The sequence below is a fragment of the Capricornis sumatraensis genome, chromosome 7, assembly GCF_032405125.1.
Source record: "Capricornis sumatraensis isolate serow.1 chromosome 7, serow.2, whole genome shotgun sequence".
NCBI classification, from domain to species: Eukaryota; Metazoa; Chordata; class Mammalia; order Artiodactyla; family Bovidae; genus Capricornis; species Capricornis sumatraensis.
Window position 1 is genome coordinate 47,740,715 of NC_091075.1, and position 25,327 is coordinate 47,766,041.

General features: G+C 43.6%; 1 protein-coding gene and 1 pseudogene across 1 annotated transcript in view; one reads left to right on the forward strand and one right to left on the reverse strand.

The window, feature by feature from the left end:
• Positions 1–25,327, reverse strand: part of SEL1L3 (SEL1L family member 3) — a 108,678-nt gene that overhangs the window by 53,033 nt on the left and 30,318 nt on the right. The window contains exons 4-9 of the mRNA XM_068975552.1: positions 23,474–23,595; positions 23,003–23,118; positions 20,653–20,711; positions 11,451–11,583; positions 9,423–9,555; positions 7,568–7,708 (exon numbers count right to left, since the gene is read on the reverse strand). Coding sequence (XP_068831653.1) covers positions 7,568–7,708; positions 9,423–9,555; positions 11,451–11,583; positions 20,653–20,711; positions 23,003–23,118; positions 23,474–23,595 — 704 coding nt within the window. The remainder of the gene's footprint in view (positions 1–7,567; positions 7,709–9,422; positions 9,556–11,450; positions 11,584–20,652; positions 20,712–23,002; positions 23,119–23,473; positions 23,596–25,327) is intronic.
• LOC138082213 (large ribosomal subunit protein eL37 pseudogene) lies at positions 17,305–17,595 on the forward strand (annotated as a pseudogene).

Sequence of the window (25,327 nt, forward strand, 5' to 3'; positions counted from 1 at the left end):
GAATGGTCCCCCTGAAGTCTTGAACATGGGGTCTTGGTCGGATGTCCCCCAGAGCCTGGACTTCAGGACAGAGTGGCACGGGAGCATTCTTGGACCACACGAGGGAAAGAGGATGCAGAGCAGAGGCCCAGGAACGCCGTCGGCGGGGAGGGTTGGCCGCTACATCTGTATGCATCGCAGCTGGGTGCCCCAGGAGCACTGCCATCCGTAACTCAAAGGCATGCTGACTCCGGGAGGTGAGGAACAAGTCCTGTGCTGCTTCAGAGGGGGAACTACCAGCGGGGACAGCTGCATTTTATATCAGGTTAGCACATCAGCTGTCACCGTGTAAGAAGACTCCCACCTCCACACCCCCTGGCACTTGGCAGACAGCAGTGTGTGGGTCGGTCTATGCTTCTCATTACAGTCACCCCAGGGCCCAGCGCCATGCTTGGAGGTTCTCAGTACATGGGTGCCAAGTTGGGTCTGCATGAACCTTCGGGCAGTTTCATATCCAGGCACCTGTATTACCTCAGCAATGAGGTTACAGATATATGGAGGCAAGAACCCTGAGGGCTGTATTTTGGGTATTCTTTTGCCACACGTGTGCATAGTCTAAGAAGGATTCTGGTCTACTTGTGCTGACAGGCAAGAGTTGGGAGACAGCATTCTGCCTGACCTGGGAAACAGGACAGTGTTTTCAGAGCCAGGATGTCACCTCCTGAGGGGGAAGCAGACTAAAAATGTGTGAGAGAAATCAGAAAAGTGTAGAGAAAAGGCAAATAAGCCATAGACTCCATCAGTCTGGATTGCTATAATGGCTTGGCTTTGAACTTGCATCTCCTGGAATTCAAACTCCCTGTTCTCTCATATCCCCAAAAGATGTTTTTAGTACTTACAATGAGATCACTTATTAATTTGGAGTGCGTTTAATGACTCAACAAATACGGAGGGTCTTCAAAGAAAGCCTAGATTTGAAGCCATCTGAGTGCTGCTGTGGAACTAGACAGGTAAGTCAATATTGTAACTTGGTAAGATGGGTACTGACAAGGGAAAACCTACACAATGGCAAGGAGGGTGGGGGAGATGGCGCGGACTGCCTAAGGGGACAGGAACAATGATGTGAATAGGCTGTTTGAGTTGGAACTTGAAGGCTTCAGCAAGGCAGGCAAGCTGAGAAGCACAGGTGGCGGAGATGTGTTCTTTGCGGGGAGTGGTGCAGAAATGCACTACCTCAGGTCATATGGAAGAAGGACTGATAGCTAAGCAGCTAACCTATGTCCAGCATCACTGCAGACACTGCGAAGTAATTGGAAGTGTCAGTGGGATACTTACACCTCTCGCATCACCCTGGACAGGCTTGCAGCTAAGCAAGTAATGGAGACACACAGAGGATCAAGGACGTGTGTCTCAAGGCAGATGAGATGAGCTTTACATGGGCGACTCGGTCTCAGGTCCATAAGTCACCTTTCTGTCCGTGGATCTCTTTCATAGACACCGTCACTTTATGAGAGTATTGCATTCTTCATTCCTATGAAACTAGACTTACCCTAGCAAATAAATTACAAATTATACCTCACACCTATGACAATGGCTACCATCAAAACCCCAGAGAATCACAAGTGTTGGTGAGAACGTGGAAAAATTGGAACCCTTGTACACTGTTGACAGGATTGTAAGATGGTGCAGCCCTTATGGGAAACAGGATAATGGTTCCTCAAAAGATTAAATGTAGAATCATCATATGATCCAGCAAGCCCACCTCTCAGTATACAGCCTAAAGGATTGAAAGCCAAGTCCTCAAGGGATACTTGTCTATTACATTCAAAGCAGCACTATTTAAAATAGTGCACTTGGGTTGGGGGAAGCAAGCCAAGTGTCCATCCACAGATGAATGAATTAACAAAATGCGATCTAGAGATGCAATAGAATATTATTCAGCCTTAAACAGGAAGAATATTCTGACACGGGTACAGCATGAGCAAACCTTGAGGACTTTATGTTAAGTGAGATGAGTCAGTCACACAAGGACAAATACTAAATGATTCCAGTCATATGTGGTCTTGAAGAATCAAATGCATGGGCAAAGAAAGTAGAATGGTGGCCACCAGGGGGCGGGGTGGGGAATTGTGGTCTAAAGGAGTATACTAGAAGTGTTAGTCGCTCAGTCATGTCTGACTCTGCAACCCCATGGACTGTAGCTCGCCAGGCTCCTTTGTCCATGGAATTCTCCAGACAAGAGCCCTGGAGTAGGTTGCCATTCCCTTCTCCAGGGGAATCTTCCCAAGTTCAGTTCAGTTCAGTCACTCAGTCGTGTCCGACTCTTTGCGACCCCATGAATCGCAGCACACCAGGCCTCCCTGTCCAACACCAACTCCTGGAGTTCACTCAGACTCACGTCCATCGAGTCAGTGATGCCATCCAGCCATCTCATCCTCGGTCGTCCCCTTCTCCTCCTGCCCCTACTCCCTCCCAGCATCAAGTCTTTTCCAATGAGTCAACTCTTTGCATCAGGTGGCCAAAGTACTGGACTTTCAGCTTTAGCATCGGTCCGTCCAAAGAAATCCCAGGGCTGATCTCCTTCAGAATGGACTGGTTGGATCTCCTTGCAGTCCAAGGGACTCTCAAGAGTCTTCTCCAACACCACAGTTCAAAAGCATCACTTCTTCGGCGCTCAGCCTTATTCACAGTCCAACTCTCACATCCATACATGACCATAGGAAAAACCATAGCCTTGACTAGATGGACCTTAGTCGGCAAAGTAATGTCTCTGCTTTTGAATATGCTATCTAGGTTGGTCATAACTTTTCTTCCAAGGAGTAAGCGTCTTTTAATTTCATGGCTGCAGTCACCATCTGCAGTGATTTTGGAGCCCAGAAAAATAAAGTCTGACACTGTTTCCGCTGTTTCCCCATCTATTTGCCATGAAGCAATGGGACCGGATGCCATGATCTTCATTTTCTGAATGTTGAGCTTTAAGCCAACTTTTTCACTCTCCTCTTTCACTTTCATCAAGAGGCTTTTTAGTTCCTCTTCTGCCATAAGGGTGTCATTTGCATTTCAACCCAGGGATCAAACCCATGTCTCCTGCATTGCAGGCATATTCTTTACTGTCTGAGCTACTAGGGAAGCCCCTCTAAATGAGTACAGAGTTTCAGTTTTGCAAGATGAGAAAGTTCTAGAGTCTTTTGTGCAACAATGTGAATGTACTTAACACCACTGATGGTGGTGGTGGTTTAGTGGCTAAGTCATGTCTGACTCTTATGACCCCATGGACTGTAGCCTGGCAGGCTCCTCTGTCCATGGGATTCTCCAGGCAAGAATATTGGAGTGGGTTGCCATTTCCTTCTCCAGGGGATCTTCCCAACCCAGGGATTGAACCTGGATGTCCTGCATTGCTGGCAGATTCTCTACCAACTGAGCTACGAGGGAAGCCCTTACACTTAAAAATGGTGATGATGGGGAATTTTAAATTATGTGCATTTTACCATAAACGTTTTTTAAAACTACAATCCTTAAAGAGTGATAATGTAAATACTTGACTTTCTTTTCTGTAGTAAGTAAGTAGAGCTCAATCTTTTGGGACCAGCTAGGAGGTGGTGACCACTCCTGACTTCCCTGGGCAGAAAGCAGAGGACACTCCAACTGATTGTGAGGAAGCATAAGCTCCCAGCTCTGTACCCATGCACTGTTCCCACGGCTCCTTTGAAGTGATGATCCATCTAAAATCATATGGTGTCGGTGTGGGGGGACACACTCACATCTGAAGTGCGCACGTACAGCAGCCTGGCAATGGAGTTGGCGGTGTATGTCAGGCAATGCTGCCAAGAAAATGGTGAGTCTGTCACAAAGAACGAGAAATTGCAGGCCATTGTCTGTTGCTGTCATATGTATTTTTTAGCGCCAGGAAAAAAAATAATTCCACCAATTAATTCTATTTGTGGGAACTATGGGAGCTGATGTTTTTCTTTGCATTTGATCTAAGTCACTCTCACTCAAAACATGGCCCCATCTTTGTTCTATCCTGGCTCATGGGGGCCACTTGGTCAGTACTTGTCTAGGGAATGAATGAATGGAAGGTTGTGATACAAGTGACTTAAGTTATTCACACAGTTGCATTCCTTTATCTGTGCTACCACACCTGCTCGGTTCCTACATCAGGAATTTTGAGCAGCCAACATCTGATCCTTGACTCTGTTCCTATAGCTTATCTCAGATACGAGAAATGCAATCTGATGAGGGTATTCTAGAAAAGTCTATTAGTCAACAGAACGAAACAGCTCAGGCTGACAGCTGAAGACAGGATACAAACATAGGTCCTGTTGACTGGAGTTGTCCAAAGCACTCCAAAGCCAGCTAGACACCCACTGCAGGACAAACTTGGGAGAAAAGGTATGTGAGGACGTGGGAAGAGAAACACAGTCACACCAGTCTGACTACTCTTCTTTCTATAGGGCCAGAGTAAAGAAATCTAAATAATCTTTAATTATTATTTTTTTTACCCTCAACTTACAAAATCAAATTTTCTTAATTGTCTCAGGATTGTTAGAAACTGGGCATGATGTGTGACACCAGTCTCTCTCTAGGATTAGGCAGGCAGAATATCTGGTTAACTATGATTGCCCCAAGTAGGGCAGTGTGCCAGGCAGAGATGAATTTTAACGAGGAGTGTAGGCCCTACCTCTGCAGACGGCGCCCAGTTCCCACAGATGGGACAATGCAGACTAGACATACAGGGGCTGACAGAACGGGGGTCTGAGGTTGGTTCTGGAGACTCGCCTCCCCTGTCTGCCCCCACCCCTGTCCCACCTGCTTTTGCACCTCAGGAAGTGGCAGGGAGAGGCGGGATGCAGGTGGCCCCGTGCCTGGGGGGGCAGAGGCCCCTCAGGGTATGCTCACTGGTGCTGATGTGAGCAGACTTGGCACCAGCCGGGCCCACCTGGCTGGCTGGGCACCAGCAGTGAGCCTCGAAGCGGCAAACCCAGCTTCGCGGCCCCTCTCCCCCAAGGCACGGGGCAGCTGCATGCGTTTTTGTGCTGCCACGTGGCAGCTCCCCAGCACCACAGCCCATCAAGTCTCAAGGTTCGGGGGCTCATGATTTGGGTTTTTAATGAGCTCCCTTTCTAGGCCTCCACGGAGAATAAAATCATTCCACATTCTTTAAACGAAACTTCTGAGCTGTAAAAATAACACAAAAACATTCTTTATTGAGAGTATTTGCTTTAAAAAGAATGTTTTGTGAAAAATGATTCATTCCTGCTCCCAATCAGCAAAACTATATTTAAGCATATCCAAAATCTCATGAAACTAGTTTTCAGGTGGATGTTGTCTTCGTCCATTTAGCCTACACCTTCCAATATTCATCTCCTTCTTCTGTTCACCCAACTCGGGGGGTCAACTCCAACATCTCCCAGAAGACCCATGAAGACCAAGTAATAACAGATTAACACGTACACAGCAGCAGTGATTCTCAGCTGGGGGGAGTTTGGCCTCCTGGGGGACACTTGGTAATGTCTGGAGACATTTTTGGTTGTTACACTTGAGGGGGTGCAGGGGCATGGGAGGATACAGAGTGCCACTGATATCTACTGGGCAGAGATCAGAAATGCAGCTGCTGCTGCTGCTGCTAAGTCACTTCAGTCATGTACGACTCTGTGCGACCCCAGAGACAGCAGCCCACCAGGCTCCCCCATCCCTGGGATTCTCCAGGCAAGAACACTGGAGTGGATTGCCATTTCCTTCTCCAAGAAATGCAGCTAATCATCCTATAATGCACAGGACAGAGCCTTCACAACAAAGAATTATCCAGTCCTGAATGGCAGCAATGCCCAGACTGAGAAACGCTGTATACATAGTGTTTACTAAGTGCCAGTATTCTAAGTATAAATTCATTTAAACCAACAGTAGGAGAGACAGACTCCTGTGTGTCATTCCCATTTTGCAGATGAGGAAACTAAGGCTCAGAGAAATGAAGTGTCTTGCCTAAGATCACATAGCTAGAAAGTACTAACTTAAAATTGGAACCAGGGGCTCCCCTGGTGGCTCAGTAGTAAAGAATCCACCTGACAATGCAGGAGACATGGGTTTATTCCCTGATCCAGGAAGATTCCACAAGCCCCGGAGCAACTACGCCTATGCACCAGAACTACTGAGCCTGTGTGCCCTAGAGCCTGGGAGCTGCAGCTGCTGAGCCTGTGTGCTCTAGAGCCCACGCTCTGCAACAAGAGAAGCCACTGCCAAGGAAAAGCCTGCACACTGCATCTGGAAATTAGCCCCCAATCACCGCAACTAGAGAAAAGCGTGTGCAGCAACGAAGACCCAGCACAGCCAAAAATAAATATTAATAAATAAAATTAGGAAAAAAATCAATCCCAGTGTCACTTCCTCCAGGAAGCCTACCCTGAACACCCTAGACTTCTAAGTAGAACTGACCGCTCTCTTTGTGCAGTTGTCAATTACTCCCATAGCGTTTATTTTTAAAAATACATTACGATTTTTCTTTGCTTTCAAGTCTGTCCTTCACAGGTAGAAATCTTGAATTATTTTACTTAACTCTGCAGTCTAGCCAAGTAACTGAGCAGTCACTCAGCAAATATCAAATGAACCAAAGATGAAATATCCTTTATGGTTTGAATTCTTTCAAGATGGGGTGAGGGTGAGTCACTATCTGCAAAGAGAATCTATTCCACTGGACGCTCCCATTTTTAGAAAGTTCTTAAGCGAAGCAGAAATCAGTTTCTGCATTGCCTTGCCTCAAGGGTCTGATCGTACGCCCAGGAACACCACAGGCTCTCACTAGTCACTAAAATAGTTCTCATCACCCTCCTTATCATTTCCTTCCCCAGGCTGCACACTTCCAGCTTCTCTCCTCTTCCCAACAGACACTGTTTCCTGACCCCTCAGTCTAACAGTGTGTACTTAATTACGATGCAAACCATAATGGCAATGGACTTAAGCTGGCCACATTTGGGGAATATACACAGACTCATGGAATGGCGCTTGGAAATACTTCAAGTCAGGGGGTCTCAAGTTCAAGTGCCCAAGGGCCCAGGCAGGTGAGATCCATGATGGAGGTAGACAGGAAGTGCTCAGCTAGAGGCAGGAGGGGCTGCAGATGGACAAAACCCGTCTGTGCCAACCACTCACCTCTGAGCTCGCTGCCACTCAGGAATTGAGGCCCAGTATCGCCAGATCTTTGGATATTTTGACAAAAGCTATAAATTTGTATTTTTATATGTTTTTAGAAACTGGAACTAATTTTTTTTTTTAATTGACAACAATGTGTATGCCAGAGTAACCACACCTGGGGGTGAGGTCTGGCTGTCGGCTGTTTGTTTCTGGCCTTGGCTTTACATAAAGACGTGCTCAAGTGATTCCTAAATTTAAGTTTTTCTATTTAGTGTCACAAATGTGCACAGGTACATCGAGAGTGCTGGACATACAAGGGCAGAATTTAAATTTGAAATTAAGCTAGAACACTAGTGTTAAAAATAACTTCAAGGCATAAATCACTAAAGAAGGTGAAGGAAAGCAGAAAAACAGGGACCTTTCTAACCAATGTCCAAAGACAAGGCATGGACTCAATTACCTGTCACCAAACTCAGCTCCAACAAGGCCTGGAACAAGCTTCGATGCTTGGCTCTCAGCTCCTTCTCCCAGGGGAAGGCTCTACACGTCGAGGGCCGCCCATATCTAAGTTTCAGGTCCAGATAGGAATTTCGGAGGTTGCCTACAGGAAAGGGAAGCCCCAGGTACCGTTAGAGGGAAGGGCTTGCTCCCTAAATCCCTTCCTCTAAGATGAACCAGAAATAAGGCGTCAGACTTAAGCTTACTAGATATTGGTTTGGATACATCAGGGCTTTGAAATTGGCTACGATGCCTCTGCCTCGAGGTCACAGATTCAAAGCCTCGTCCAAGGGAGATGTGCCAAAGTTGCTGATAGCTGTTGAATAATTCTACAGAATGAGCAGCTGGCCTCGGATGCGTCCCCAAGAGGCCAATATCTAGGCCATTTTGTTGGCAGTGTGAGTCGAGGAGCAAAGCCCAGGGACCCCAGGGAATCGAGGCAGCAAAAGACGTTAGAAAAGTCCTCCCAATGCCACCACACAGATCAGCATGCAAGACCGGCCTTCTGACTCCGGGTATCTCTCCTGAAATTACATCAGCTATCAAAATCAGTTTCTTTCCTGTTTGGGATATTACTATTCTATATATCTTCCCCCTCTTCTGACAGCATCATATTTTCTGGATGATTCAGCGGTGAAAGCGGCAGCTGGGGGACCAGTATAGCCTATTCTTAAATTAAATTGCAGAAGTGCTGCCTTTCCACACTTACCTATCATCATCTCTAATCACTTCCCAAGACCATTTTATGTGAACCCTATCAGAATGGGGTACTGTGCAAGAGGCATCTATCCCTCCATGGTCTGAAATGGGAAGTTCAGCTCTGGGGATGGTGCGATATCTTGGCGAGACTGAAATACTCAATTTGCTTTTGCTGATGGCAAAGGTCCCACAGGAATTTCTCTTCCAGAAGGAACATATGTGACTAACTGTAGTGCCACCATACCATGCAAGAAGATCTGTAGCCAGAGAAATTTGTAAGTGCTAGGTCCAAGCTGGAACGTTGGAAGACAAGACGAGTTTTATAACAGGTACACCCTCCATATGAATGAAAGGATGTCCATGCAGCTATGGGCAGGCATGAAAACACTCTATTTGAAATTCATTCCTTCTGTTGAAAAATCACCAATGTCTTCCAGAATGAGTCAATTTCAAGGATTAAAACAAAATAAAACCCAGCCCCTGACAACAAAGCCATTGTTCAACATTTCTGAAAGCTAATATTCAGATATTAATGGCCCAAGACAAAAGTGCACCGATGGGGAAACATTTCTAATGATTAATTTATTTTCCAATTCATTTTTATTTTCTTAGACTGGCCTAAGATCACATTATGGATGGGAATAATACAATTTGAGGCTCAAAACACTCTCATTTATATTCTTAAACTAAATTACAGCTGCTTGAAGCTATGAGGCAGCCTTGGGTTCCTGCTGAGTGTTGGTCTTGTTGGGATCTAGGTAGAAGGCACACTTTCATTTGCATCAATCTATGTGAGGTCATATTTGTCCCCACTGATCAAGTCACATGTGTTCTATTTCAGCCTCCTGGGGAAGAAGCTTTCTCAGGCTCAGATGGTAAAGAATCCACCTGTAATGAGGGAGACCTGGGTTTGATCCCTGGGTCAGGAAGATACCCTGGAGAAGGGAATGGCAATCCACTCCGGTATTCTTGCCTGGAGAATCCCCGGTGGGCCCCAATCCATAGGGTCGCAAAAAGTCAGACATGACTGAGTGACTAACACACTCACAGAAAGAAGCCAAATATGTTGATACAAATGCCCAGAGCTAAAACTTGCTCTCCTTAAGTTTAGTACGTACATGCTTCTTGTCTCCTGTCCCCCTGCTGCACCGTAGATGTGTACACAGACACTATTTCTTGAACTTCTGCACACCTCTCGTAATATAACTTGATTTGTTGAGAAAGTTGCTTCTCAAGGAGGGGATTGAAAATCTGCAAAAGGGCAAGAAAACGAAAGGAACAACACTGGCATCAAATGCCCGTGGATACCTACGCTGGATTTCCTTCTCCCAGTGAGAGCCCCAAGTTGGCTTGTTTGTACACAGATCATCTCTGGATTCTCAAAAGCAGGGTGTTACTAGGGATTGAAGGGCATGCCAGCTCTGATCGCTTCCCTCCGGCTTCTTTTTGTAACATCTCGTCTGCAGAGCTTCTTAAATGTTAGGATTTCCCAGAGACCAGATCTCCGTGCTCTCTTCTTCCCCACTGCGGCATTCTATCCCCAGAGATCACATTCATCTCCCCAGAGTTCCCAAAGGGCACCAAGTCTAACCGTGACACACCTGCTCCCTGGCAGCCCCCCTCTCCTTTGCTTCAGCTTGGAAGGCTCCTGTTCAACTTCTAAGAGTTAGATCCAAGGTCATCACTTCAGGGCTGCCTCCCTAGCAGCCCATCCACCTTCACACGAGTACCCAAGCAGATGAGCCCGCCTCAGCACTCCCAAACACCGTGCTCACATCTGAATGAAAGCATGGACCCCATTCTTTCATAACTTAACTGTTTAAGACCCAGGCAGGAAACAAAACAAAACAAAAAAAGACCCAGGCAGGGAGCTCCTCAAGACCAGAGGTCTTACCTCAACTCAGTGGTTTTCAAAATGCGGGTTGTGACCCATTATCAGAGGGTCATGACATTATTCCAGTGCTTTGTAACTAGCAGTGATTTTGGTTTTTATGAAGCAGAATACAAAATATTATAGTACACTGAACACACCAAGGGTCTGTGTTCTTGGTAAAATTCTTCTTTCAGTTTTGTGTTTATACATTTATGTGTGTGTATTATGTACATGCATATATATATATATACACACACACACATAGGTACTGTATATGTATGAATATGTATGTATTGCTCATGCTTTTAAAACAGATTTTTTTTTATTGTAGATCACCTTCAAAAAAGAGTTTGGAAGTCACCACCTTAATTCATCTTGGATGCCTCAGCATCTTGTACAGAGCCTGGCACATAGTAGGTGCTTAATAAGCACTGGTTGCACAAATGAACAAAAAAATTTCATTTTTTTCCTCTTCTAGAGATTTCTCAGCAGGGGCTCAAAGATGACCCATGGGCAATAATGTGCTCCATTTTTCCTAACTGATTTTACCTAGTAACTCCTGATTTTCCCAGGACAAACTCCACAAGGTCATGGGAATGAAAAAAATTCCTTTTTCAGGTATCCAGCGATCTCCTTATCAAAGCACAAAAAGCAACCAGGGTGAAGTTTCCCATGTGGGGCAGCCCTCCTCTAGCTGTTAGCCCTGCTGGAGCTGGCCTGGAGAGTTGGACAATTCGATTCCATTTGCGGGTGGGTGTTGGACTTGAGAATTCAATTCTGACTACAGGGCCCTCTGTGATCTCTGCCACCGCCGTTCACCCCACCCAGTATGAGCTGAAGGCCTGTTTCTGGAGAAAGCAGTATGCAGAACCAAGAGTCTAATTTGCTGAGTGTCTCCTCTTCTGATACTTTAAATAATATCACATAAAAGAAGTTTTACCAAATAACTAAGCTTCTCTCCTTTCATTAGCTTAATCAGTGGAGAGGCAACAGCCTGATAAAAATCGACTCTATAATTAAGCTACTAGTTATTAAAACAGAGGAAGTAAATGGTTTCCATTTTATGAGTACTAAATGAACCAAACGTTAACAAAAATCTATTATCGTGTTTGCAGGGGGGAAAAGCCTCAATATTAATTATGTTTGGTGACAGAGCCGATGCGAGGTCTGGCATGGATAAATCTTTTGTTTGCACTGGACTGAGTTCCACGTCCCTGAGCCACCCGCCCATCACCCATAAGCACCAGAATACGCCTTGCTCCCCTGGGCTCACCTGTGCAGGGTGCAGAGCGTGGAGGCGATAGTACTTCAGGGGTCCAAAAAATCCTTCAACGCCGGCCACGTACCTGCTCCCTCCAATAATGAAGTACCCAGAGGTGTCATTATAATGAAAATCCTCACGGAAACTAGAAAAGTACAAAGGATTAAGAAAGCTTTCAACAGATTTTTTTAAAGACCTTTTCACTGACCCTCCTTGACTTAAAACCCCAAATTTCCACAAACCCTTTACTCTGAATTCAAGAAGATGAGATGATGGTGGGGTCAGGCAAGCTTGAGCTAAGATCCCATCTCTGCTATTTACCAGCTGTGTGACCTTGGATCAGTTGCTTAGCCTCTCTGAGACTGAGGTTTCTCATTAGTAAAAATGATAATTCCTCTCTTACTGGGTTGGTAAAAGGATTAGGTAGATGCAAAGACAAAACATACAGCATCTATTAATAGCTAAGTGCCTTGCCCACCATAAATATTCAATGCAAGTGAAAGAAAAAGTGGTAGTCACTCAGTCATATCCAACTCTTTGCAACCCTATGGACTGTAGCCCACCAGACTCCTCTGTCCAGGGAATTCTCCAGGCAAGAATACTGGAATAGGTAGTCATTCCCTTCTTCAGAGAAGCTTCCTGACCCAGGGATCAAATCAGGGTCTTCTGAATTGCAGGCAGATTCTTTACTGAAAACATACAGCGTCTATTTATAGCAAAGTGCCTTGCCCACCATAAATATTTAATACATGCCAACTATTGATATTGGTGAAACTGTTTAGAATCACTGGATTTATGTGTAATTGCTAATCTTAAATAGAAATATTTTACTCTAAAAGAAAAAAAGAAAATTTGTTGAGTAGACAGAAGGTGAATGTGGGAAAAATGAAAACACACCCTATTAGATAAGAACCAAGGTCAAATTCAGAGTGAGGAGAAGGAGGCCATAGCAAGGTCAAAGGACTTGGCCAAAGATAAGAGGGCAGCACAGATGACGTGTTGGAAGTCCACTCTGTCTTGAAAGACTCAGAGGATCAGGAAGGAAAATGGATTGACATGAATAAAATGTACAAAGCTGTTCTTGGCAGCATTGCTTACATCCACCAAAGAGTGGAAAAGTCCAGGTGTCTGTCAGTGAGGACTGGTACCCACACCATTCAATGGGTCTTAAGCATGAGCTCTTTCATTATAGTTTAAAAAAGAACAAAAAGCTCTGGAGAAATATCTAAAATACACTGTTAAGTGAAAAAGATAAAAATGTAAGGGCAGAGCAATACATATACATTTTATCCAAGGAAGAGAAGAGTGGATTTTTTTGTATCTGCATTTACAAAAACTCTGGAGAGAGATATATATGTAAGAAACTAATAAAAGTATTTTCCCCTGGCATGAGGGTTAAGGGATGGAGTGGATGGGGGCAGAGATAGAAGCAAAACATCTAACTATAGACCTTTTCACATAGTTTTGGCTTTTCTACCGTGTGCATTTACTACCAACTGAGAAAGTAAAATAGGTGTGGGTGGACAAGGTGCTATAGGAGCACATGTGAACAGCAAGAGGGGGTCAAGACAGGCATCAAGTGAGAAGCCAGGCAGAGATGAAAGAGCCAGGGAGTGCAGAGGGCAGAGGGCAGCAGAAGGGAAGGGCACAGCTCATCAGGCAGGCTGCCAGGAGCAAGGGGCCAGGGTGAAGCAGACGGGACAGAGCGGCCACCAGTGGTTGGGGCAGAAGCCAGGCAACCTGGGGTCATCCCAGGAGAGAGGAAGGGCTGACTGTCAGCCAGAAACCAGACCCTGAGCAGGTACTCCTGGCTGGAAGGAAGACACAAAGGTGAAGAAATGGGCACTGACATCATCACCCTATGGCGGCCCGAGGGAATACTTAGAAATCAGCTTTCTGATTTGTAAAGGCAACCAATGAGGAAAAAAAAAAAAGCTTTTTGCCTGCTATTTCTTTTTCCAGAATCTTAGGCTTGAAGGGCCCAGGGAAGATGATGATCTCTTCTTCTTCTTTTTAAAGGCAGGACCACAAAGTTATTATCTCTGAGAGTGGCAAATTGATTCTGCTTCTTAAGACCTTTGAAAGATTTGAACACTCCAACTACCCTCATGAGGAGGTAATACCAGCACTTGGTGGACACGAAGCAACGCTTTTGAAGTAGAAGTTCTCGACAGAACTCTGCTTAACCAACTCACCAGCTCACCTCGTGGCCAGTCCTCAACATAATGGATACTAGCCAGCTGAGGTTACTCTCTGGAACCCTCATATTCTCATTTTTAAATAAGGACAATATTAGTACCTATCTACAGGTGGCACTAGTGGTAAAGAATGTGGCAGTGCAGGAGCCATAAGAGGTGTGGGTTCAATGTTGGGTCAGGAAGATCCCCTGGAGGAAGGCATGGCAACCCACACAGTATTCTTACCTGGAGAATCCCCATGGACACAGGAGCCTGGCGGGCCACAGTCCATAGGGTCGCGCAGAGTTGGACACGACTGAAGTGACTTGGCATGCACACACACACAAGGTCACTGGGAGAAATTAGCACTTAAACAAAGCATTTATAATGATGCCTGGCACATAGTAGGCACCATAACTGTTAACTATAGTTATTATTATTAACTTAGTCCACCCTACTACTTTTGCTGCCATTTGTTGAGTTGTATGTTTACCAAGAGTAAGATGTGAAAAAGTGATAGTCGCTCAGTCATGTCTGACTCTGGGACCCCATGAACTGTAGCCCACGAGGCCCCTCTGTCCATGGGGTTTCCCAGCCAAGAAAACTGGAGTGGGTTGCCGTTTCCTCCTCCAGGGATCAAACCCTTGTCTCTCACACTGCAAGCAGATCAAACCCTTGTCTCCTTGTTCCTGACCCATGGATCAAACCCTTGTTTCCTGCTCTGCAAGCAGATTCTTTACCGTCCAAGCCAACAGGGAAGCCCCTCACTCACTTTTACTTTTTTCATGCTTACTAAGAATAAGATGTGTTTGTTCCCAAACCTGTTTGGTCATTGTAACCCTACAATGTAATTAAATCTTACGTAATCCCGAAAGCATGGAAAAGAAAGAGATGTTCATTCTTTAAAAATTAAGTTGAATATTTTGGGTAGACTCAGTAAAGAATGGTTACTAAAAAAGCTCTTATGGAATTAGGACAGCTGGAAAAGGCTGGGAAAAGAAACTGAAGAAATCTTGATGAATTTTGGGCTTCAATGGTTTCACAAGTGTCTTTGTTTTCTTTCCATTTGGAAGAAACAGAAATTGGGTACCGTTTATGCCAGAAAGATCACAAGAAACTCCAATCAGTAGACCCATACTCAAAGGCAAGGCTGTAACCAGAGAGACTGGCAAATGAATGTACATATCCATTGTTTCAATTAAAATAAAATGCTTATCGAATATTTGTATGGATTTTTGCTTTAACTGAATTCTCAATCAATCAATAAATTACTTTGTCCCTATGGTACTAGCTTGTAATTTTTTGTCATTATTATAATACAACTAATAGATCCTTTCAGTTCCATCTCTCTGCACATTTTTCTTCTCTAACATTCTCAGTGGCTGCATCAAGATTGTAAGAAATTCCTTGCACTGTGCATTGTTTGATGGTCATCAATTTTGCTGACATAAAAGCTGAGCTAGATGGTTCGAAAGCCCAAGCCTGTCCCTTCTGCACGCAAGCATCAGACAGACTGGCAAGCTATCTCTACTCTTATCTGGACATAGGAGAATGCTCTGGTTTATTACTGTGAAGGACCCGGCAGTGGGAAAGGATTGCCTCCATTGTTAAACTGGCTTCGCTCAAATCTAGGGAACAGCTTTGGCTCGAGGGTTCTGTAGCAGGGGAACTTAGAGCCTCAAATGAGCCTCTTACTCCTTAAAGTAATTGTCATCTTAAGCGTCACTTCCTCATGACCTGGTCTAAATTCTGGCCCCTTTGTGGTCCTCTGAAGCCAAAAACCTCCTTATTTCCTTCCCTGCATTTATCACAATTTGGAATTTTAAATTTATTTGTGAATATATTTGTTTAAAATCTGTCTTCCCCACACTAGAATTTTTAGCTCCACGAAGGCAGGGATGGATTGTATTCTTGTTCATTGTTTTATTCCCAGTGTCCAGCACAGTGTCAGGCATGCGGTAAACGTGTTGGATGAATGAATATATCCTGGATGGATAAACGGATGGATGAATGAATTCAGCAGCAGACAGCTCTGCGATTGTCACTGCAGCCTTTCATGCAGTGCAGCACTGTACTTCTTAGCACTTAATTACTGATCTTCCTACACCACTTTTGTAGGATAACAGCTATTATTATGTTTACATTATGAGAACAAATAAAAGGAGGATTAAGAGACTTTCCTTGAAACACTTATAAATACCTGAAATATTTGAGGCGTAGTATACTGACTTGGCCCATTCTGAAATCTCTCTGGTGAATGAGATTTCAAAAATATCTAACCACAGGAATCCCAGGTGGGCTAAGATTAACTCTTTAGTTGTTCCATTGATGGTGGTGGTAGTGGGGGTACTCCAGGAGTATAGGATGAGCAGCTGAGATGGTGGTGAGGGGCAGTCTTGGGCCTGGATACTGCCAGTATCCCCAGGTAAGGAACCATGTCAAAGCTTTCCCTGGGATGTTGAGTTGGTATGTACCTGAACATCAGTCTTGAACTCTGGAATCCTATATGATCATACTGGTTCTGTCTTTACTTAAAATGTTGTTATTTTTTGAATGTTCCTAGTGGTCCAGTACGGAGAAGGCAATGGCACCCCACTCCAGTACTCTTGCCTGGAAAATCCTATGGACGGAGGAGCCTGGTAGGCTGCAGTCCATGGGGTCTCTAAGAGTCGGACACGACTGAGCGACTTCACTTTCACGCATTGGAGAAGGAAATGGCAACCCACTCCAGTATTCTTGCCTGGAGAATCCCAGGGACAGTGGAGCCTGATGGGCTGCCGTCTGTGGGGTCGCACAGAGTCGGACACGACTGAAGCGACTTAGCAGCAGCAGCAGCAGCAGTGGTCCAGTGGCTAAGACTCCGAATTTCCACCGCGGAGGGCCTGGGGTCAGTCCCTGGTCGGGGACCTAGATCTCACATGTAGCAACTAAAAAGATCCCACGTGCCACAACTAAGACTCAGCACAGCCAAATAAACACAAATAAATATTAAAGAAAAATTTGTTACTTTTTGCATCAAGGATTCTTTACATTAATCCTGATTTTTAAAACACTGTGTTAAATGTTACTTATTATGAAGATTGTTGAATTGAATTGTGCCCCCTGTAAAAAGCATATGTTGAATCTGAACCCCCAGTATGGATAGGACCTTATTTGGATATAGGGTCATTACAGATATAGTTAGCTAAAATGAGATCATGCTAGAATAGGGTGGACTTTAATCCAGTGTGACTGGTAAACCTTAGAAAAAGGGGAAATTTGGACAAAGACAGACACGCAGGGAAAATGTCATGTGAGGATTGGAGTTATGCTGCCACAAGCCAAGGAACTATCAGAAGCTGGAGAGAAGCTTAGAACAGCTCTTTCCCTAGAGCCTGCAGAGAGAGCGTGGCTCTCCCAACACCTAGATCTTGGCCCTCCAACCTCTAGAAGTGAGAGGCAATACATTTCTCTTGCTTAAAGAGGTGATGCTAGAGGTATAGAACCCTCCTGCCAATGCAGGAGACATAAGAGACGCAGGTTCCATCCCTGAGTTGGGAAGATCCCCTGGAGGAGGGCATGGCAACCCACTCCAGGATTCTTGCCTGGAGAATCCCATGGACAGAGGAGCCTGGTGGGCTATAGTCCAGGGGGTCACAGAGAGTCAGAAATGACTGAAGTGGCTCTTTGGTCTTGGCGGCAGAAGCAAGATGAAGGGAACGTCATCGTTTGGAAAGTGTCGGAATAAGACGCACACGCTGTGCCGCCGCTGTGGCTCTAAGGCCTACCACCTTCAGAAGTCGACCTGTGGCAAGTGTGGCTACCCTGCCAAGCGAAAGAGAAAGTATAATTGGAGTGCTAAAGCTAAAAGACGAAATACCACCGGGACTGGTCGAATGAGGCACCTAAAAATTGTATACCGCAGATTCAGGCATGGATTCCGTGAAGGAACAACATCTAAACCCAAGCGAGTGGCTGTTGCAGCATCCAGTTCATCTTAAGGATTTCAATGGTCAGTCGCACAATAAATATTCTGGCTTTTAAAATAAAATAAAAAAAAAGAAATGACTGAAGTGACTTAGGACAAGTCATTCAGTTTGTGGCACTGTGTTCTGGCAGCCTTGGCAAAATAATATAATCACTAAGTTTTGGGGGGCTTGCTTAAATTTTATGTGGAAGGTGCCCTTCTCGCCTTACCCTGGTCCTAGCACTGGATCTTACTGTGATTCACTCCACTCGTCTCAGAAGCTACATTTTTGCGGATTTAAGAAGAAAGGAAGCCCTGACACAGAAAGAAAAAAAGAAAAGCTTATGAAATTCAACTGGTTGTCCAAAGTGTCTGAGGTTGGAGATGGGTGTCAGGGGAGAAAGGGCAGGTATTATTTTAGACTTTATATCCTGAAATGCAAACCCTTAGTTTCTGGGTCAGGACTTCCCTGGTGGTCCAGTGGTTGAGAATCCAACTGCCAACGCAAAGGACACAGGTTTGCTCCCAGGTCAAGGAAGATTCTACACGCCACAGGCAACCGTGCGCCGCAGCTTTTGAGCCCGTGCATCCTAGAGCCTGTATTCCACAACAGGAGTGGTCACCGAGATGAGAAGGCCAGGCGCTGCAACTAGAGAGGAGCCCCCGCTCGCCGTAACTAGAGAACGTCCACGCAGCCACGAGGACCCAACACAGCAAAAAATAAATAAAGAAATTTAAAAAACCATTTCTGGGGCAGAAGAGGGCACTGGAAGACATTTCCAAAGGGGCCACACATCATTTGTTTCTCCAGAGTAAACTCCCTGCCCTTCCTATTCTCAAAGACTTCATAGAAGAGCCCGTGGTCACCCATTATATAACAAAATTCCTATCTGTTGAATTCTTCCTGACTGGTCTAAATCCACCTGGTGCCCTTGAGACTTCTGTTCTGTCCTAAGATCTTGGCTTCTGTGCTTCAGTACTGCCATCCAGTCACCCCTGACTTTCTCTTTGTAAGCTAAGGAATACCACTGCTTTAGCCTCTCTCAGTTCAGTTCAGTTCAGTTCAGTCGCTCAGTCGTGTCCGACTCTGCAACCCTATGAATCGCAGCACGCCAGGCCTCCCTGTCCATACCATCTCCTGGAGTTCACTCAGACTCACATCCATCGAGTCAGTGATGCCATCCAGCCATCTCATCCTCGGTCGTCCCCTTTTCCTCCTGCCGTCAATCCCTCCCAGCATCAGAGTCTTTTCCAATGAGTCAACTCTTCGCATGAAGTGGCCAAAGCATTGGAGTTTCAGCTTTAGCATCAGTCCTTCCAAAGAAATCCCAGGGTTGATCTCCTTCAGAATGGACTGGTTGGATCTCCTTGCAGTCCAAGGGACTCTCAAGAGTCTTCTCCAACACCACAGTTCAAAAGCACCAATTCTTCGGCACTCAGCCTTCTTCACAGTCCAACTCTCACCTCCATACATGATCACAGGAAAAACCATAGCCTTGACTAGACAGACCTTAGTTGGCAAAGCAATGTCTCTGCTTTTGCATATACTATCTAGGTTGGTCATAACTTTTCTTCCAAGGAGTAAGCATCTTTTAATTTCATGGCTGTAGTCACCATCTGCAGTGATTTTGGAGCCCAAAAACATAAAGTCTGACACTTTCCATCCATTAATCTGGTCATTGACATAAGAATTGTTGTATGTGCCCAGGTCCTGACATAGTTGTTTGATTTAAATGTAAAGAGAAATAGCGGGGGAGGAAAGTGGACTGTGTGCTCCCTACTCTGCTGACATCACCCCTCTTTGCTTTCCTTCCTTTAGTAATTGGTTTCCAAGAAAATTTGGACTGCTCAGGGACTCTGAGTGAACAGAGCCTGTTTGGAAAGACAGTTTTATGCTTGGTGTTGTGAGATGACTAAAAGATGAAGGAATCAACCACTTTGCCACCCCCCAGCCAAAGTGCCCAACAGTCCTGATTTTCTCCTTTTTTCTTTTGGCCACATAGCACAGCATGTGGGATTTTAATTCCCAGATGAAGGACTGATTCTGTGCCCAGTGCAGAGGAAGTCCAGAGGCCTAACCATTGGAGTGCCAGGGAATTCCTCTGGTAAGTTTTAAAAAATTATACATTCAAAGCTACTAATTTGTGTTTCTGTTTTATACACACGCACACACATACATACATACAAGGGCTTCCCAGGTGGGTCAGTGGTAAAGAATCCGCCTGCCAAGGCAGGAGACATAGGTTCAATCTCTGGATCGGGAAGATCCCACGAAGGAGGGCATGGCAACCTATTCCAGTATTCTTGCCTGAAAAATCCCATGGACAAAGGAGCCTGTGGGCTACTGTCCATGGGGTCGCAAAAGAGTTGGACATGACTGAGCAACTGAACAAACTATTTCTGTCTCCAGATCTCATTGTAAATTCTTCCTTTCATGACACCATAATGAGGTACCCTGAGTTCCTAAAGAACTCATGCCCCATGGTTCTACCACTCTAAAACCCACTCTTAATCAGGGATGCAGACGCAAGTTAAAATTATGACATACAAGGAAAAAGACCCAATTCTCAGTTTCTTTAACTCTTGTAGAGAATGATTATATCAAGATGAAAAGTTAGCCCAATATCAATAGTTACATACATTTCAAATTTAGATTATAAACATAAATATGAAGGCTGTCTGCTTTTATGTTTTACACTAAGTCAAAGTTATCAACTCCTCCCAGTAAGCAACATTAATACTTTGATTTGTTTTCTAGAATCCTTTGTAAATGATAATTTTCAAAGAACACGAATTATGCAGTGCTATAAAAGGAAGAATTTACAATGAGATCTGGAGACAGAACTAGTTTCTCTCGCTTGGGAAAAAACAAAAAGAAGGTTGTGGGGAAAACAAGGAGAGTTTGTGGGCAATTAAAAAAGAGGAAAAAAAAAGGTACAAAGATTAACTTCAAGGCAGACTAGTTACCATTCGTGCTTGGAAAAGCTGAATCGGATGGGGTAGGAATAACATTAGGGTGTAGGGCTAACACAGGAAGGTTCCTTTAGCCCTCATCCAGAAAATTTTGACACAAATGAAAAGCCACACTTACCTAATGGTCTGATTATGGTAGTCTTTCAAATCCTGCCCAGTGCTGGTGGTTACTACTATCTATGTTGGGAGAGATACACAAGGATTAGTAATGCCTCCAGACCCCACACCATAAATACAGTCCTGGGGATGAGTTACGCATAAAATATGCTTCACAGTCTTTTGTTTGATCAGTTTCCACAAAAATCAAAATAGTAGTTTACCAACGCTGTGTATATTTTGAGACTTCAGAAATTTAATTTCTCCAAATGACTTGAGATGATAAAAATATCTATAACGTAGTTTCCCCCAGGGGGTTGCAGACACTTCTAAACTTTGAGTCAAAAGATTCTTTTGGTGAATTTGTGCTTGAAAGCTTGTTGCATAGAAAGACAAAGAAAGGTGTAAGATACTTTTCCAGCACTAAGAATCGTCACCATCACTTCAGTGGTGACAATGTTTTCATCGTGAGTGTTGTTGGCTGTCATGCATTCTTCTCGTGGCTGGACTACAACATAAACCCTTAAGGTTAGAGGGCTCTTTGACTCCCCAGTGCTATCACAGAGCAAGTGTTCAGAAAACACATTCTGGCTTAACTAGATTCTCAAAGATGTAGCTCCAACACCATGTCTCTGAAAGAAGGGCTAACCCAGAAAAAACAGTCCAATTCAGCCATAGACACCGTGTTGTTTCAGAGAAAAAAATGACTCAGACCAATTGTCTTTCTAAACCAACCATTTACTTTAGGCCAATGTGTCCATTTAGTCAAAGTAATGAATACAGTGGTCTTACCACAGAGCTGGATTTTGTGTAGAAAAACAGTGAGTATTATTTTGGAACCTAGGGGTATCAAGGAGAGCAGATGGGATGCAAAGATAAAAGGGCATTTGGTGAATGTCTACTAAAAAAAAAATCTAGCTTTTTTTTCCTTTCTACTCCATCTGGTCTTCCTAACTCTTCTCTCCTGCTTTACCCAATCGTGTACTCTGCCATTAGTTAAAGGATTACTTTGATTTACTCCTCTGTTTAAAAAACTTCAATGACACCATGCTGCATGGCAAGAAGAAATTGGAAGTGACCATCCAATGATGGGCTAAAATATCCCCTCTGTTTCTCCATTTAAACTCTGTCCCCCATCTGTAGGAACCTTCTTTAGGAAACCTTCCCTGAGCATCCCAGCATGAAGTTGGATGTCTCTCTTCTGTGAATGAATATGAATCTTTTGGCAATTAGGCTCACCTTATGACACCCCTTACCTGCTGTATGTGACTTCCATAAATAGTCTCTAAGCTCCTTGATCATAGTGCCTGGCATACAGCAGGTATAAAATAAGATCTGTGATTTGCTCTGATGATTTGATACCTAAGTGATATGAGGCGCTGAGCTGACCTTAAGAGAAAGCAGCAACCAAGCTATAATGCCATCATAATCTTCATGCAAATGAGACACTAAAACTCAGACCGCAGCAATGTCACCTAACAACATTAAGGAAAGAAATATACAAAAAATGCCAGCTAATATCTTACAGACTCTCCTCAGTTAAGCTACAAGGACTGACCCAATTTCTCTTCTCTTCAGAAAAAGGACATGTGATAAACCTAACCACCAAGGGAAGTCTGTGTATTCTCTAACACAGAAGACAAACAAAACGTCTTTTCCAGTTTCATTTTCAGAAAATCACCAATCAGTAAGAAAAGCTGATAAGAAAGTAACCAGAAAAAAGGCAGTACACCAATATCATATATAACAACATAAAGGAATGGAATTATCTTCAATAATAACAAGAGATTTGCCATAATCCATAAAACCTGTGTTATAAGTGCTTGAAACTGCTACGTGCAGTGTTTCATAGTACAAAGTGGATAAAGAACGTCCAGCTCACCAGAATTATCACTCAGGTTTGTTGGTTATTATTTGTTTAATGTCAAACACAAGCAATTGTTTTCATTGCCAAAAACAGTCAAACCATTTCTTGGCTGAGCTAACCAATAAATTTCCTATAAAAAAGTTGTAGATTTGATAACACTATATAAATATGCCAAGGCTGTTTTACCATTTATCTCCTCAAAGCCTATTTTGCTAGGAAAAAAGGCTTGAATTGCTCAGATAATTGTGGTTATATAGCTAGATATATTATTCATTCACAATATAGTTGAAAAAAGCACTTTAAAAGTTAATTAAATGGGATAGAATGCTTATGATTTAAGATTCCAACCATAAAATTTTTATTTAAAAAAAGTGTTATGGTTGTAAAAGTTTATCAGCTACCACAAATTTGTTTTTGCAGATTTCTTAGCTCCCTAACTTTACAGCAATGCTTAAAGTTAAGTGACGGTGCTGATATGATTCATGATGGAACATGCTCTTGGTACCTGGCCACCATTAAAAGAGATATCCAGGCGAAACCACTCCTTCAAAGGTATGGTGAATTTCGTTTTTACAGCAAGGTCTTCTCCTTTGACAAGATGCATTTGAATATGCAAGTAGCCTAAAGGGAAAACAAAAGTTTGTGAAAATGACAAAGAATACTTAGAAGTGAAGAAAGTGGCTATATCTTTTCAAGGATTTTCCAAAAAAGCTATGACTAGATCACATTCCTTCTTCCTTTAAATAAAAGCAAAATGAAACAAAACAACAAAAAACACCTAAGTACATTCGTCTGTATTAAAAATGTTTGTTTTAAGCTTCCAGAAAAAGTTGAACTTGAAGTCCCTATTTGGAAACCATCGTTCCTCCTGCATGGCCACAACGACAACATTCCTTATTCTAGACAGACATATCGTCCAAAAGACAGAGCTTAAGAAAACCACACCATCGTTCTAAAGATTCTATTTCACACTTACCCTCTTCAGTAAGAAATATAGAAGGTGTGCCGTACATCTCATTAGAGTCAACAAAGTACAGAATCCCACAGAGACTGGCCTTGCAATAATGGAGTAAATAAAGCCACAATGAAACAGTAAACCTGCAAGAGTGAGGAGAAAAAAAATTCTGCAGATTGATATCATCCAAGAACAGGTAATTATAGTTAACAATGACCAAGTAAATTGCTTTTTTTCCATTGAAGGGATGAATTTGCCTTCGTGCTCATCATGGGAGATCCGCTTGCAAAGCTTGATTTTAGAAACAAAGGAGGTAGTTATAGTAACTGCGAAAGACAGGAGTTAAGCATCACTGTATAAAACTAGCAGACATTGTACCTTGCACCAAAAACTATTCCTATGCCTTTTTGAGAATCACACGGACTTGCCATTTGAATACTTGATTAAGGCTTATAAAGCCAGAAACAGACTAAAAAACTGGGTTTTAATAAGAGGTGATTTGATAAGAAGCTATTCTAATTTCAATGATTAAAAAAAAAGACATAATTAGGGCTTTTTGAGCAATTTCATTTCTTTCAAAGATAAAAGCCCTAAGGCAGAAACATGTCATAATCTGCAAATGGCATTGCAATATGTTAACAGGACCCAGAAATACTATTTTAACGCACACATGAGGTTGTTTGGTATCACAGTTCTGGCTGACCGATATGGAGCAACTACTCTAATTGTTCCATTTTTGGATAAGGGCTATTTTAGTTGAAAAAAAATACACTGTCCATCTGTGATTTGCCAAGTGAGGATAAAATAACAGTAGTCAACTTCAAGAGGAAATATTTTAGCCAAGCTTTGTGATCCACGAATCATTCAACAAATATTTGCTGTTTGAACACTTGCTAGACGTCACACATTGTGCTAGTGACCAGCAGTTTAAAGATGAGCTGAGAGCAATTGTGTTTTGTGAGTAAAACATGAATCAAGGTCAAAACCAATACAGAGAATGCTCTCCATTTCCCCCAAAACCAATTCACAGTTTGGGTTAAAGTGGCAGCAGCTCCAGATTCTTTGGGGATTCATCCCAACAAGACCTTAGAATATTAGAATATTCTGGGCTTTATAATCTGGCCTCCAAATCAGTGTAAGATATACAAACAGATGGTGCCACACAGCTCCCTCCTGACCCACCCAGCTGAGCAAGCTCATGAAGATAAGTTATTACAAGGAAGCTTAGTAAGAACATACGCTTAGTAAAGTGACTCAAGATCTTTCTACAGCCAACAGCATGGGAAGAATTAAATCACTCTGCTGAATCCATCCGGTCTGAGGTGAACCACGAACCATTTTCAGCATCTTCAATTCAGCAGAAGGAAAAAAATATATATATATATATATATCTGGGTTTTGCTGAAATCAATGGAGGAGATCAGACGTTATGAGATTCAAGCAGCTCATCCAATCTTCCAAGGCAGAAAAAGCAAACCAAAGGTTGCAATCTGGCAGGGCTGTGGCTGGCTGCATCTGACACCTTGCAAAGCCTCAGGCTCCAACACCTGACTCCTTTACTTAGGTCATTCCCAGGAATGGCATACCAGTCATTCCGAGGCAAACTGAGGATTGCTAAGTGAGAGAATGATTTCCAAATGCTGAAGTTTTGGGGTCCACAAATTCTGCCTAAGCTATGTAGATCTCATCATTTCCTCAAAGCATATTACAAAGGTAGGTCCTCCTAAGTGGGTCCACTAGCCTGCTCTAGACTTCCCAGATGGTTCAGCAGGTAAAAAATCTGCCTGCAATGCAGAAGACACAGGAGATGCAAGTTCAGTACCTGGGTAAGGAAGATCCCTTAGAGAAGGAAATGGCAACCCACTCCAGTATTTC